This window comes from Oryzias melastigma, linkage group LG17, assembly GCF_002922805.2.
Source record: "Oryzias melastigma strain HK-1 linkage group LG17, ASM292280v2, whole genome shotgun sequence".
Classification (NCBI taxonomy): domain Eukaryota; kingdom Metazoa; phylum Chordata; class Actinopteri; order Beloniformes; family Adrianichthyidae; genus Oryzias; species Oryzias melastigma.
The window spans coordinates 30,923,556-30,939,834 of record NC_050528.1 but is presented as its reverse complement, the minus strand read 5'-3'; the positions used below and the strand labels follow the sequence as shown (position 1 = coordinate 30,939,834).

Below are 16,279 nucleotides of genomic sequence, written 5' to 3'. Positions count from 1 at the left end.
TTTGGGGCTTCTCTGCAAATGTTGGAATACTTAATGTGAGTGCCACAAGTGCTGCTGGAATGTTAAGTTAATGAAGGATTTTATCATTTTCTTCGGGGAGCTTCTGTCATGTTTTTGAAGTCTTACTAAAGATGTGGTTAGCATTTCAACGGTGTCACACGACTGGAGTGCACCGCGGAGTCTGACCTTCTTCTGAAGCCACACAAAAAAGGCGGGAAAATGTGACAGTAGGAGGCCACAGTATGTTTCTATAAATGCTTCTCTGAAATTCATTACATGTATTGTGTTTGGCCGTTGCCAGAGAGCCGTTTAGTATAGAAAAGCAAAGCAGAAGAAACAGATTTCATCTTGTTGAACTACTTTAACGGCATTGAAAAATGTTTAAAGCTCCAGATAAGAAAGGAGAATCCAACTTTTTGCTCAGGGCTAGAATCTTGACATCGGTTTTCAGCATGTAGGGAATAACTCTTATCTGCATTTTGCCTTGAGTATATGCTTTTGCAGAAGACACTACACCAACAGTAAACAGTATCCACAGAATTTATATCAAATGTAAAGACGCACTCTGGTGAAAATGGTGTTTTAACATGTTTTTGAGGCATTTCTTAATTTTTCTTTATGTAAATCGCTGTGAATAAGAAGCAGACAGAAAATTTGTAAAAGATCAAATTTGTGTCCTAGAGAATACTCTGGTTGGGCCACAAGCTCCCGCTTGCTCCATTCTGTTTCATCCACTTGCAGACAAATAGATCCATGAACATCTTTGTTTTCCTCATCTGAGCTGGAATCTGGATCTAAACTGATGATTGGAATTGGACTGTTTCTCATTATTCTTTAGCCTGATTATAATATATAGTGTCTCTTTAACCCTTTAAAACCAGAGCTCCGATGTTTATGATCTTTGGTTTACTGTAACTTTTCAACCACTAACACAGTCCATGTCATTCCAATAGATTCTGAAGATTCTCCTTGTGTTAGTGGTTGAAATGTTCGAGTATGTTAAAGCCCCCTATGAATTTATTTTATTTATTAATTTATTTTATTTTCCCAGTAGTGTTTTAAATATGATTTTTAACCAAAATACCACAACCTGAATGTCTTAAAAATCAATTTTTCATGTTGATCTGAAACTTGTTTCCAAAGCATTTCCGAGAAATACTCAAAAATGCAAAAATGAAATTATTTCTTATTACATTTGTTCTCTTTTGTAAGAAAAAATGCCACACATACATGTTAAAAACTCAAAAAACATAGGATTTTTATCGGAAAATCCTGTTTTAAACATGTTCTCTTTAAACGTCACTAATGACGCCTGAGGTGTTAAAGGGTTAAAGTCCTACTCCAATCCAATTCTGAGCTTAATTTTCTTAATATATGTCCTCCATCATCAGAAAATGCCAATGCAGCATTGGCATTTTCCAGGATGGACAAGCCCAAGCAGCTCTAAAGGAAGGAGTCAGTTTTGCTCCTCTTGTTGTGGAGGGGTGACTCCTCCGCTATGATTGAGGTTTGCACCCTATCTCTAAGTGAAACCCCATAGGGAAGCTCATTTCCCCTCGCTGTATCTGTGATCTTAACCGCTTGTTCCTCGCACAGTTCATGGCCATAGGTTGCGTTGGAACATAAATTGAGTGGTAAATTCAGAGCTCTGCCTTTTGACTCCGCTCCAGCTTCGCCCAAACGGATCGCTATGGCGAGTTACTGGAAATGCTGCATCAAGCAGCAGTCAACCTCCTCCTTTCCTGGAGTAAGAAATACTTAGAAAATAAAACGTTTGGGGTTCAAAAGCAAAATCCAGGGTATTTTAAAGTGGTATCTTCGATGGTTGGGTCCTCTGAATGATTTCACTTTTACAAATAAATGTGGAAATTAAAGTGTGATACAATTTATTTGGGGGCATTATTAGGTATAGGGCTGGGTATCAGTTATAATTTCCAGAAACGATTCGATTCAATTGACAAGAGCCTGAATCAATTTGATTCTGATTTTTTCCGATTATTTTGATTCTTCAATTCAATTCAATTTCAATTTCAAGTTTACAAATTTATACTCATTTGCTTATAAATAAATTAAAAATCTATTATTTGATTTGAATATATTTATAAAAACCTGATCCAGTTCACACATTGTAAAATGTATCAGTGAAATAATGAGATTGTTAATATCATCCAGTGTTACATGGATTCTCTAAAAGAGAAGTTCTAACTAAAATGTTCATTAACATTGGAAACATTGTTCTGCTTCTCCTGGAGGACGTTTCAGTCTGACCACTAGGTGGCGATCACACTGTAGAAGTACACTTAATTCAAGAAGAAGACAACAATATGAGGGAAAACATTTTAGACCCCAAATAGTTACTTTAAAAATTATTTCCTTAAGAGTTTGGAAAATTCACGCCTATAAGTAAATAAGGATGTTCATTTAGTCAGAAATGTATTTTTTTGGTCAACCTAGCGTTAGCATTAGCCGTCCTATGGGAAATTCTATTGAACGTTAGCATCAAGCTAGTGGACTTTAGCTTTGTGTGCTAAATCAATATATATCTTTTGTGAACCGATTATTGATCTATTAAGCTTAAATCGATTCAAATCGATTTTTTCAACCCAGCCCTATTATTAGGCCCAATCCGAATTCTTCCCTTCTCCCTACTCCTCCTTTGAAGGGAAATTTGTAGTGGGAGTGGTGTAGGAAAAAATGTTTTCAAGGGCCAACCCTCCATAGCGGAGGAAAACAGACCCCTCCCCCAGGGGTTCCGCTTCACGCCCTGCCGCAGAGGAGAAGCTTTACTTCCTGTGGATGTGCTCTGAAGCTCAGAGGTTTACGTATAAATGTTAGTAATGACTTTTTGTTGTAGCATGACCTTTTTAAATTTATAAAACGGCTGTTGTTATGTGTATTCGAGCGCTGCATGCAGCTCCGTGATAACGCTAGCTGACCGCTAACTATTGACGTCATCCAGGGAGAGTGATGACCAAAGTCTGAGACACTATTTTTCCAGAACTCTCAGTTTGGAGGGCTAAATGTAGGGGAGGGAGAAGGGGTAGGAAAACAGAGAATTATGAACAAAAGTGTTTCAGAATTTGGACATCACTTCCACTCGATGACATCATCAATAGTTGCCGGTCAGCTAGCATTAGCGTGGAGCTTCTTATACAACAGCAGCGGTTGTATAACTTTAAAAAAGTCATGCTACAACTAAATGGCATCACTTACATTTAAATGTAAACTTCTGTTCTTCAGAGCGCACCCACGAGAAGAAAAGTGCTTCTCCTCCGCGGACGCAGAACCCCCTCTCAACGGAGGGCTCTGGATCCCTCCACTTTGAGGGTGGGATCTTAAAAACTAATATTTTGGATTTTCAAGAACATGTAAAAAAATAAAGATATCAGAGCGAGAATGTTTATTTTGACAAATAGAATGACAGAGTAATCGGTGTTTATTCCTCTATAGATATAACTCTCTAGGTGTTGAGGAAACTGTGTTGTGTAATTAGACTATGCAGTGTAAGTAAAATTGAATTGCAGCGAATTGAAAAATCTGTGGAATTTTGTCTTCTTGGAGCCGGCAGGTACTTCCTGTTTGGAACCCCAGGGGGGAGGAGTCCCCCAGTCCAGTTCTCTTATACAGTCTACGGTTCAACCCAACAGCTTAGAAAAAGTCCCGATTGACGGGACAATGGTGATTGTTGAAACACCACCATTCATGGCAGAGACTCTGTTTAATTTTGAGGAGTGGATTTGTTGCCAATTTAAAATTTTGCAACTCAATTAGATATCCATTTATTTATCACATTTCTATCCTAAAATTGATTTGATTATGAAAATTGCCTTTTCACATTAGTGGAAGAGGAACTTTCCTCACTAAGATGATACATTTTTTCATAGCAAACTAGAAGAAAAGATTTTTTATCTAAAAAAATGCTGGAAATTGTCGGATTTGTGCACTTGATAGGTCAATATGGCATTTTCTCTGTAAAATCAATTTAACTAGATAATTTAGCCAAGCTGCTCATTTTTGGGTCGTGATGAAGGACAGAAACTAACAGAACGACAGTGTTTGTGCTGGCAGCTGTGCTCCCAGTGCAGTTTCACTACTGCTTTACATGTTAACTGATCAGGTGATGGAAATTAAATTAAAATTAGAACGTTACTTTTAAGAGACTTATGGGATTTTCACTGGAAAAGACTGGAGGACCAACATGCAAATCCCCCCAACCCTCCGAGCGCTTCTGCTTCCTGGGAAGGTTAACTGAAGTGTATCCTCAGCAAGTCCGACTGAAACAGTCACTATCTGCAAAGCTTTAATTGGTTGCTTGTCAGCAAAACAGAAATATTCTTGTGCACCAGCCATGACAAGCGTTAATAATACAGGCAGTTGATATGATACCCTGGAAGGTCATTTGAGCTGCGGTGCAATAACTATGAACCTCTTTCGGTGCAAATCATCACAACTCGACATCATTATTTGTTTCCTGTCTGCTTCACATCCAAGCCTCCAGAACTGACCAGAGAAATCCAAGCTGGTCTGTCTTTTTTTTTTGTTCCCTTCACTTTTATTGAAAAAAACAACAAATACTCTGCAGTTCTTTGCGCAGCTTAGCAGCTGGCCTTTCCTTTTTGATGCTTCCAGCTAAAAGGTGAACCCTGCCACATGAAAGTTTCCATTTTTACCAGCTCTTCTATTATATATTCTGCTTTATCTCTCTCTAGGTGTGCCGAGTAAACCTCAGATTTCTGGCTCTGAGGATCCGGTGATGGAGGGAGAAACGGTCACCCTGACCTGCACCAGCACCGGCAGCAAACCCCCCGCCAAGATTCAATGGTACAAAGGAGACGAGGAGCTGACAGGTGAGGGATGCGGGCAGTGTGTGAATGTTTGGGAGTGTGTGCACAGTTGAGTGTTGGACATTGAATTTATTGTAGTTGGCATTGCGCGGAGCTGCGTTTGTGCAGGAACGCTTGCTGGGCTTGGAGGCTGTTCTGTGGGAAGGGAAGGCTTTTAGTTGTCACGAGGTGGTTATTGTGGTTGCAGTTTGACATATGCACATTTGTGTGTATCTCCCTTTTGGTGCGTGTGGATCGTGCTGTGTTTGTGTCATACTCCTGCCACATTGCCTGCTGTCTCTTTATGAGGCCTAAACCTGCGTCTGCATATGTATACGTCCTGGTGCGACAGCAGACTGCTGGTGTGTGTGTGCGTTTGGAGACACACTGGGAGTGTGCGTCTCCCCTTCCCTCTCATTCTTCCCTTCCATCCTGATCCTGTAAATGTGTGCATTTGCATGTATCCGGGGACTTGCGAGCGTGTTTGCTTTCATTATGTTTTTCTGCGCGTGTTGATCCGGAGTTTATTCGTGCGCAGGTGTCATTGTTTGGGAGCTGCAACATATCTGCAACTGGGAGTGACACAACGGAAAGCAAACGATAGCGTGGGTCGGATTTAGCCGGCGATAACAACAGAAGTCGACAATAAAAGGCAGAGCGGGGAGAAGATTAAGGGATGTGGTCAAACAGAAAAGTGGAGATAGTGGGAGCAGTGCAGGGACTCAAGCTCACTGGTTGTTAGTTGTAGATAAACAGGAGAAATGGAAATAGGAGGAAAAATTAGCAGGGATTTTTTCAAATGTGTGCCGCCTCTGTCTTACATCAGTATTTTCTGAAACAATGGCTTCTTCTTTCCATATTTTCTGCAAACCCCCACATTTATTCTTGCCTCATCAGAAGTTTTGCGGTCGCTCCCACCACCATCTGCCCCAAAAGGGATTGTTCGAGCCGTGTCCCACCGCCCAGCTTTCCAGTTCAGATCTGCTTATCATAAACAGCGCTGCTCATGAGAATCTTCTTTTCTCAGCTCTTTGTGAACTAATTATATCAGTATTATGCATTTTTACAATATGATACAGAAATGCCCGTGTTGTCCTGATGCTTTGGCAGTGTTCTCTTAATTAGGGATTAAACCGAATCAAAAGGAGGCAGTAAAGCTACTGAGGAAAAGGATGGGAGAGCAGCCCGACTGAGAACAGATTATCTGAGCTAGAATTAGGGGACTCAAAGAAAGGAAACAAGTGTACAGAGAAAGTCACAACACAAAAGCACACATTTTTCTATTTCACCTGTGAGGATTTGTATTTATGAAGGAATGTCACTCCTTCCTTCCTCAAGAATTGTCAGATTTTTTTTTCCATTCAAGCCAGAGAAACAGGAAGTATATTACCTTGGGCATATTTGCTCTGTTAGATTTACATCTACGCTGCATTTAGAGCCATATTGGAAAACGGCGTGCTCTTTACATGAAGAGATGAAAAGTAAAGATTTGAAGCTTGGTAAATATGGTGAATGTGCTTCACACCAGAGCCCAGAGTTTGTATTCTGTCACAGACATGCAGATTAGATCTGCTGTTTTCTCTTGGTTTACCACAGACAGGGTGCATTGATGAGAACACCACGAGTTAATTTCTCATTAAAAACAGGAAGAGAGCCCAAATGACATTTTGGTTCTTTGATTCATCACAGCTTTGACGGAATCTGACACCCTGCACAATGACAGGTTGAAGCCCTGCTATTTTCCATTAGTTTTTGTTGTAATGCAAAAACTGTCAGGTTTGAAATGATGTTAAATCACAAGGAGAGACCCAAAACAACCACCAAGATAGGTTCTGTGCATTGACTGTATAATAAAACTGGACTGAGAGAGTGTGACATCACCCATAGAAAATAAGTCACCAAAAGAAGCCCATTCAGTCGCCATATTTCTGCAATACGGACGCCATCATTTGGAGCCAGACAACGTCAGTAAGAAGTGATTGGTCCAAGTCTGTATGAGTCTTTGTTTCTATGGCAACTACTGTTGCTATTCAGGACTGAGCTTGTTTGAAGTCCACACCCCTTTCACTGAAAGCAGGCTCAGGAGATCCTGTCAATCAAACATTCATAGAGAGGTGGGGGGGGGNNNGGGGGGGGGGGGGGGGGGCAGCGTCCACCTCATGCTTTTATTAAGGCATCTTATTGGGCAGTTTATAACTGAGAATAGATATTCTGACAAATAAAATGACTGAGTAATAACTATTTATTTCTCCATAGAAGTCTATGGAATCTTGGATTCTTGGAATCAGCGGCTACTTCCTATTTGGAATGCGAGGGGGGGGACCACTCAGTCCAGTTCTCAAATACAGTCAATGGTTCTGCACTAAGATCTTCAATGGGTAAAGATCTAAAATCTGAAATAGGCGTTGACCAATTATCGGGCAGGGCTGATTATTGAGATATTTATTGTTTTGATGTATCTTGGAATCAGCCTTTTTCCATCCGATGTGCTAATGTTAAACTGCACGGTCTGTCTCATCTGAATGGTTCAGTTCTCTGCATGTCATTCTCCTCTACGGCTGTCACTTTTAATGCCATTAATCATGTGTTCAAAATGAACGATTGTCCTTCCCACACTGATCGGTACGAGTGCCTTAGCTACCTCCTTTGCTTTGTGAAAAATCTAAAATCTAACGTTTGAATCAGTGAACTATCCTGACAAGCTTAGGATTCCATCATTCCTTCTGTCTTGCCTGGCCCCGCCCTCATCATTCATGGCCAATGACTGAAGAGATCTTTAATCCCATGGTTTTGTTTTGAAGTTTGGTCCTGTTGAAGGCAGTCTGAATACAGACCACCTGCACGCTTCAGGACTCGATCCGGACCAACAGACTTTTGCTGAACACAGCCTTAGAAAACAAATAGTTAAAAATTCAGAGCACTATTTATTTATTTATTTTCATTTTTGATTGGAAGATATTCTACAGTGCCGAGGAATTCCATGCACTTTTTGTTTTGACTTATCAGACAGAAAAGTCATTTCATTTATGTTGAAGTTTTACTTTAAACTATGAACATTTTTAGGGAACTTTATAAAGCAGATTTGATGCTCCATGTACTTATTAAAGCTATGTATTTGTTTTTTTATTTTCTTGTTTTTTGACTAAACAAAGTAATTTGTTGGTGTTTGTTTTTTTTTATGTCAATTTTTTCACGGTAACTGCAAATCAATATTACCTTCTTGACTACTAATAAGCAGCCCTAAAAGGAGAAAAACTTACCGCTGTCTAATCTGAAGCTCACACTCTCATAGACTGATGGCGTCTCTTGTTTGTCCTTCCCTGTCAGCTGAACCTCTCAAACCCGTGCATACTGCAGCCCATTCACCACCAAAAATGTTGCCAACGGACATTATCAAGATCGTGACAAGTAGAAAATTACTGGTGTCACCTTTAACAATGGTTATCAAGCTGCAGCACATTCTGTAGCAGAAATGAGTTCTTTCAAAAGCACTCGCCCTGAAAGTTGTAAAATATTGAGTGTTGTTGAATCAGAGATCAGACTCTGAGTTAGGATCCAAAATTTCCTCCTTCGATTTTCGGGGTGCTCGCCCTCCAGAACAGAGGGCGCTCAGTGAAAAATAGAGACAGACAGAGGGAGATTTGAAGGAGATCGGCTCGCCGTGAATGATGGTGTGTTTCAAGCCTCACACAGCTGTCCTGACATCTCACAACGCCAATCAGTCATCTCTGGAATGACACCGCGCCACACAAACAAACCCTTCTGCTGCAGCACACAAAAACTTTGGCGTTGGGGAGGGGCTAAACACGCACATGCATGGAGAGGTTCGGAAGTGCAGAGGGCGCCCCCGGGTCACTGAGGCTTGTGCGGCTTTCATTCATATTTGGACTTCATGTTTACGTTTGGTTGAGTGTGGATGTTGGAAAGATGGGGCCTTGCATGGCTGCTTGACACGTCTCTGACAGCAGCACTGACAGTGAAAGCGAAGAAGAGGAGACGAGGGGAGAGGAAGGAGTGAGGGTGACAGAGATGTAGGGAGTGTGTGCACGGGAGACGGAGGGAAAAATCAAGAGAGGGATGGTGTGTGCTGCGAGAACAGAGAAGAGAAGAGTGTGAGTGAAGGAGCAGGACTGTGTGTGTGTGTTTATAAATAGAAAGAGCGACTGTGAGGATACAGAGAGAGTGATGGAAGCTGCGAAAAAGCGACCAGAGAGAGACAGATGGAAAAAGAGACAGCAGAATGGGAATTAAAGAAACCACAAAAGAAGAAGTGATGCAGCTTTGTGGCTGAGCAGGAGCAGGCTTGGGGAGGAAGAGGATGAAGCGGAGGGAGACCAATCTTAAAGCAGAGGGGATGGGGGAGCGCAACAGGAGAGAGGGAAGAGAAGGGAGCGAAGGCTGACGAAATGGAGAGAAAAATCCAGAAAGAGGATTTAGTTGTAGAGGGAGGCAGGAGAGAGTGTGGGAAAGGGAGTGGTAATTGAGAAGAATGAAAGGCTAAGAGCTTTGAAGACTGTATTAGTTGTACTGTGTGAAAGGGCTATGGATCATTTAGTGACATCGATGTATTGGATTGGGGATAATGGGGATTTATGGTGGCACTTAAAACCATAGTGGCTGAATTCCAGCCCAAATTGTCATAATGCAGAGCGCGGGGCGGATGGCGAGGGGTACATGGGCGGACGTCAGTCTGGAGAGAGATCATGGATGGAGGAAGTGCAAGGAGACACCTGAAAGGACCACGGTGACGGAAAACGTCAGAGCAAAATGAAACACCTGAACACAGTAAGAACAGTGTTGGTGGTGTTTCTCTGGTGATGGAGGACATACATAAAGAAAAGATCAAATTGCATTTCTCAGTATTGTTGTGAATCAGGAGCTGACGAAAAAAATACAATTGGAAAAAAGCCACAGGCTCCCTGGTGCATCCACTAACAAATAGATCCATGAACGTCTTTGTTTTCCTCGTCTGAGAATCTGGATCAAAACTGTCCAACTGGATAGCTCCGATATTGCTGACCATTTTTGTTCCACTATTGAAGTCAGTTTGGGGGCATTAGGGGCTGTAAGCTAGTGGGAGAGAGTGTAAACAGAGAGCTCTCAACAACAGGAAGGGGAAGTGGGGGTGGCATTGCTCTGCATCAACAGTCCCGCCCACAACTCAGAGGTGAGTTATTTTGAATTCCAGCAGAGATTATGTCCTAGAAAACACTACAAGTTTTTTTTTATTTTGGCTAAAAACATAATAATTGTAATTAAAGACCATCTGTAACACTTTTACAAAAGATCAAAAGATGATCAGAGGGGGAGTTCAAAATGTCAAAACCTGTTAACTTCAGTATTTATTTAAAGATGTTTGCCACATCGGAATGCTAATCCATTAAAATCAAAGCGTTTAAAAAGTGTGTATTATTAAAGTTTGGATTTAACCCTTGACTCTATATAGAGAACTGGACAGAGTGACTCCACCCTTCTGGTACCTGATGGCTCCAAGAAGCAAAAATCTCACAGGATGTCTGAATTCCCCCACTACTCACTACATAGTGATTTTGCCATTTTGTAGAGCTTAGTGAGTGCACTAGAAATTTCTTTGCAAAACATCCGCGACCCCGAAAGGGAAGAAGCGGACAAGAAGATGGATGGATGGATGTTTAAATGTATATTTTTTAACAAACAATCCACAATTTCAACATCAGTACACAGTGTGGTCACAAATAAATGTTGTGAAATGTTGATTAGATTTTTACTTTGGGAAATTTCAGACGTCATATCCGCCAATTAGAAAAACGAAGGTAAAGTAGTGAGCATGGTGTCCGAATTGCTTTTAAAACCCAGGGCACTAGATAGACCTGGACTATATAGTTTTCTAGTAGTTAGAGTGAGAATTTGGACATTGAAATAGACTTCTATTGAGAAATAAACAGCTACTACTCTGTCATTCTATTTGACAGAATAAACATTATTGCTCTGATACTTTTTTCTATGATGTTCTTGATCATTTTTTTTTCAGAATATTTTTTTCTGTGGTACAAGTTGTTCAAGTTATAAACTGACCAATCAGGTGCCTCAATAAAAGTAGGAGGCTTTTGTCAAATGTTTCAATCATTTAAATTGATAGATTGTCCCGCGATGCATCAGAATGGAGCGGAGCAGGAAACTTGTGGCCGCCGATTGTAGCATCTATGTCTCAGCTACAAGCTTTTTAAAATTGCATTTCTTTTTTTTTGTCTGATTCACAACATTGCGATGAAAGAAATACTCAGAAACTTAATTCTAGCTTAATTTTCTCAATTTGTGTCCTCAATCATGAGAAAATCCTCCAAGAACATGTTAAAAACATCCTTGTCAATGGAGTGGGTCTTTGAACAAAAAGATTTTTTATTTCTTTTTGTACTTTTTCTCCTCTAAATTTCCCAATTATGGAAGTCAAACTGAGCTGAATGGTGCAGCAGAATAACAAATATTCATCCATCCATCCTGGAAGCCTCCAAAATCTTTTATTGAATATCTTTTGAGCTGGGAAGTCATTCAGGAGGACACAGAGGAGACAAACACGTCAAGAAGGAGCGAGGAATCCGTCCCAACAGCCGCATTTGCTCAGAAATCCAGTCACACTACCTTTCTTTACATATTGTAACCTGATATAAACTCTCACTAGAGTGCTTTCACTCGCCTTAATCCGATTAAAAAGTGAGAGTGATGATGGTTTTGATCATCCGAAAGCCTTCCAGTTCCTCTGGGTAGAGCTATAGCGGAGGATGAGGTACTTTTGTTTCACAGATACATATTTTTACACCTCTGAGATGCCAAGTAGAACTAGACATTTCTAATTTAAGCTGCCGAGCAGCTTCCCGGGAAGAGGTGGGAGTTAAACACCTCTTACAGATTTCAAACTTCCTCCATTACAGCTTCATTTATTTATTCTTTTGCTCTCCAGAGTCAGGCTGATTATTATTTATTAATATTATAAAACAATCAGTTAGGTCAAGTTTTTGTGCATAAATATGCTATTAAAGAAGTTTTTTTTTTCTTCTAAGACACCCATATTTTAATGGTTTAGTTATTCAGAGAGGTATAAAATATCACCATAGATTTTTGCATTTTCCAGACACCTTTACTGAGTTTCTGTCACTGCAGATGGAATGCTTTTGCTTCATCTACATCACTTTGTCTCATCTCTAATTCTGACCTTCTCATCACGTTTCTCCATCCTTGAAGTTCCAAACATGCTGGCCTCAGTAAATCCTGCAACCGGTTGTTTGATTTTCCTAATATGATTATTTTATGGTGGTTTGTACGCCTGCGGGGTAATGCATCAGCAGCACGGAGGAGTCGTCTCCAATACATCTCCTCCTTAGGGGAGGATTGGAAGAGTTGTGCTGATCTCCCACATTTTATTCCAGGAATTTTAGAAAAATAGCACATGCAGGAGGGCAGCTCGTCTAAAACATTCCCTGAAAAATAAACGGTATATATTGTAAAAAAATGATAAATACGGTTGTCAGTTCTTAATGCTTGTTATTAGCCTCTTATGACTAAGTCAGAAAGTGCAACATTATCATGTTATTTTAAAGCTTCAGAGACACACACCAATGAGAGTCCTGTATGTCTTTTATGCATTTGGAACCACTCCAACTATGTTTTATCTATTGTAAAATCGTCCCCAGGGGTCTTATAATTATGATTATGCAGTTTGTAGCAAAAATCATGAAGCCTGTGTCGTCTTTGAAGACATGGTTCGGAGAGCATAAGGAATTCATCTGAAATTCACCTGAGTTGTGAGCGTGACTATTGGTGGGGAAGTAACTGACATCCCAGAGTTCTTTTGTTTTCATTTGCTCCTGCTAGCTTACAGCCCCTCACAACCCCAAGCTAATATTAGCCTAGCAAAAAATACGGTAAAGAATATTTGAGCTATCCCGCCGTGCAGTTTTGATCTAGACGTCAGCTCAAATGAGGAAAATGAAGACGTTAATGGATCTTTTTGTCTGCATCAGATTTGGAGCAGAGCAGGATTGCAGTTGCTGCATCAGCCTGAGCTTTTTCAAACCACAGGTTTTTATCTGCTCCTGATCCATCACAATTTAAAGAAAGAAAAGACTGCAGTTTCAGTCTTAAATTATTTTGTGTCCTCCATCATCAGAACAACACTACAAAAGCATATTAATAACACTAAAACACAATTTTCATCAGAGTGGGTCTTTAATCTCAAATCTAATAAACTGTTTATGTTTCATCTCCACCAAACTCTTAGAAGTCACTTTTGTTTCTGCATCAAAGTCAAGTTCAAATCTGCAGTAATAAAGTTGTCTCAATTTTTTGAGAATTTAAACATCAAAATTATATTAGTATGTGTCACAGAACAAGCAGACGGCCGGATCCAAGTGCAGCAGGTTTATGTTGCACAGACAGAACAACAGACGTGAAGCACAGCTAAAAGTCCACAAAGCTAAACCAGGGTCAGGCAGGCAGGGGTATAGCACGAGCACGAGGGCATCAGAGAACAACCAGAGTGGTCGGGATCCAGGTGAGGGTCGGGGCAGGCGGCAGAAGCAGGGTCAGGAGATCACGTCAGGATGAGAACGCTCAGGGATGCAGACAGAGTGGCACAAACACTGATGGAGACCAGCTGTGGGCCTTCTGGAGGTGACAGCAGGGGCTGATGGGAAGTGAAGGAACTCTGGAGATAGTTACTGCTTGACACAAGAGAGAAGGACAGGAGAACAATTCATGACAGCACTGGTTGCACTTGGAAATTATTATGTTGTGCCTGAACATGAATGGATCGTCAGCATACAGCTGTAACCTGCTGTTACAAAGGAAACTTCATCAGAACTTTGTTAGCACCAGTTCATTCAAACTCTACCTGTCTGAGGAATTAGATTGTTATTGAGATTCACCTATTGCTCCCTGATAACCTGCTGTTACTTCAACATTAGCTGCTCCATTTAAATCATTGACTAATAAGAAAACGTGCTAAATGAGTCACCATCAGATTCCAGTGAATTGACTATATGGAGCACTGAAACTACAATCCCAGTCAAACACGTAGTTTAAGAGCTCAGATTGATCTTCATCTTCATTAGATCCTTAAAGAGGCATAATTACATTTTAAGGAGATCAAATCTACTCTAATGAACTTTAAACCAACATGAAGTTTGGCTTAAATTCAAATAAGCAAGATGTGAACCCATTCATGTGGCTTCACTTTTCCCCCGTCTGCAGCAGTTTTTTACTTTATTTATTCTATTATATTGTGAAAGCTCAAGTAAAACAGATAATCGTATCATTTTACAGACAGTTTTTACAGATTTTAGTGTACTAAGGGGCAAGTGTTGAGCAGTTCAAACAATTTCAAACACTTTCCCCACAGCTTTTATAAAATAAATAAACTGCATCCACTGCTACTTGGTTCAAAATGCTTAACCCTAGAGAACTATTTTCACACGAGCAAAAGTTTTCATGTTTTTCGATATGTTGCATTTTTCCGAGTGTCATGGGTGCCTGGTAGTCTCACATGTCCAGGAATGGGTGGGCCAAAGGCCAAGTCTCCAGTATCATTATTTTAGTCATTTTCAAGAATGTTTTTTTGGATCTTCTTCCTTTTTTATTTCATTTTGTTACATAAATCAAAGTCAAAAATAAAAGAAAACTACTCTAATGTATCATTTCTTGTACTATTTTTATTTTTATTTTTTATGACAANNNNCTTTAAACCAACATGAAGTTTGGCTTAAATTCAAATAAGCAAGATGTGAACCCATTCATGTGGCTTCACTTTTCCCCCGTCTGCAGCACCTGAAATCTTAAAACACACTCAACAACTGCAAAAAAAAGGTAGCAATACTAATATTATTTAGCGGGATAGGAAATGTTATTGCATGGGTAAAAGCACAGACCTTGAGCTTAACCGCTGTCGCACCACCCTCTGTGACCCGTTTGGCTTATCACAGAGCAAGATGAGTTAGATAGACATCAGAAGATCTGAGCCCTCTTGGAGGAGACATACCGAATCAAAACTAGGTCATTGCATTTGTTCAGTTACTTACAAATACAGAACATTTATGCTGTAGATTGGCCTATTTTTTGTAAATCTATAATATTGCACCTAACAGAACAGAAAACAATGGAGGTCTCCTCATAAGTGAAGTGCGTTTCCATCCCATTTAAGTGGGCAACAGAAAAATCTTTGCAAAAGAGGAAGTAAGAAGTAGAGCTGCTATAAAAAGAGCAGATAAATTATGCTCCAGCAGATAACAGATGTAATTTTCTTCTTTTGCAGAACTCGTCAAAGCTTTTTATTAATTTATTGCAAATATGTGTGGAGAAAATGTGTGAGAAACGAGTGTTGATCATTTTCTTTGATATGCATTTGAATAACATAATCTGGCTTTAAAATGTATCTTGTAAAATGTTTGCCTTTTCTGATCTCTTGTGGTTTTTTTAAATGATGAATAATTTTGTAAATAAGAATTTTATTTAAATCAGTCATGGACCTAAAGAAGTATTAGGACTAAGCAACAAAAGCATGAGTAGTACCAAAGTGAGTTTTTTAAAAATAACAAAAATAAAGCATGAAGAAGTTTTAAGCTGAGGTTAAGGAAGTTTCGTTTGCCGCCTCCTTTTTCACACCTTTATTTTTACACGCACACCTCCCGTCACACACAGACGTTTTTGTGACCCGATCTGTTCTTCCATCTGCTTTTTTGTGAAGTTGCAAGAGTGCTCCAACAGGGGCCTGATTATCGCCGCAGACAGATGATCTGTGGAGGGCATTAGAGTTGCAAACATTTGCCTGTTTGCGCACATCGTCTCTGGTAGAGAAGCATTTGCATTTCTTGCCAGCCACGATGACTTCTTTTGTTTCCTCACTTTATGAGATGAAAGAATGTCATTCTGGAGAATCGTACTGGTAAAGAAATTACCACAAATTAGCATAGCTGTGTTTGTGTTGTGTGAGTGTGGGCAGACTTGGAGGAATAGAGAATATTACACTAAGATGTTGGTGTTTGGTCCATGGGTTCCAGTTGTGATGTTCATTGTTCCTTTAGCTAATCATTAATTTATTCCAGCGGTCAGAGAGGGTCATGTCCGACTCCTGCTTCTGACTCAGCTCCCTTTGATGTGTTCACCAACTGTTGGCAATTTGTTGCTGGACTAAAACTGTGTGATGGGTTTATCTGAGCTGAAAGCAGCTGATTGCTGCAACTGGGAATGAAACTATGAGATTTGGAGAAGGCAGTGGACCAAAGGAAGGAAGCTGCAGGCTGTAAAGCTAAAAAAAAAGAGTTGATGGGAAATTCAGAGTCGAGCGTTTATTCCCTGATGATTCATCACCAAGATTGACCTCATCTGCAAAAGCACTTGTTAACGTACAAAATTCTGATTAGAGCGGCTTTTGCAGCACATGTGCGTCTTATATGGAATTATTCTGCAAATAACTTAATTTTATTCCC

General features: G+C 40.1%; 1 protein-coding gene across 2 annotated transcripts in view; it reads left to right on the top strand.

The window, feature by feature from the left end:
- Nucleotides 1-16,279, top strand: part of cadm3 (cell adhesion molecule 3) — a gene marked incomplete in the record, with an annotated part of 145,876 nt that overhangs the window by 96,627 nt on the left and 32,970 nt on the right. For both annotated transcript variants that reach the window (XM_036216373.1, XM_024279394.2), the window contains 1 exon segment: nt 4,710-4,847. In XM_036216373.1, coding sequence (XP_036072266.1) covers nt 4,710-4,847 — 138 coding nt within the window.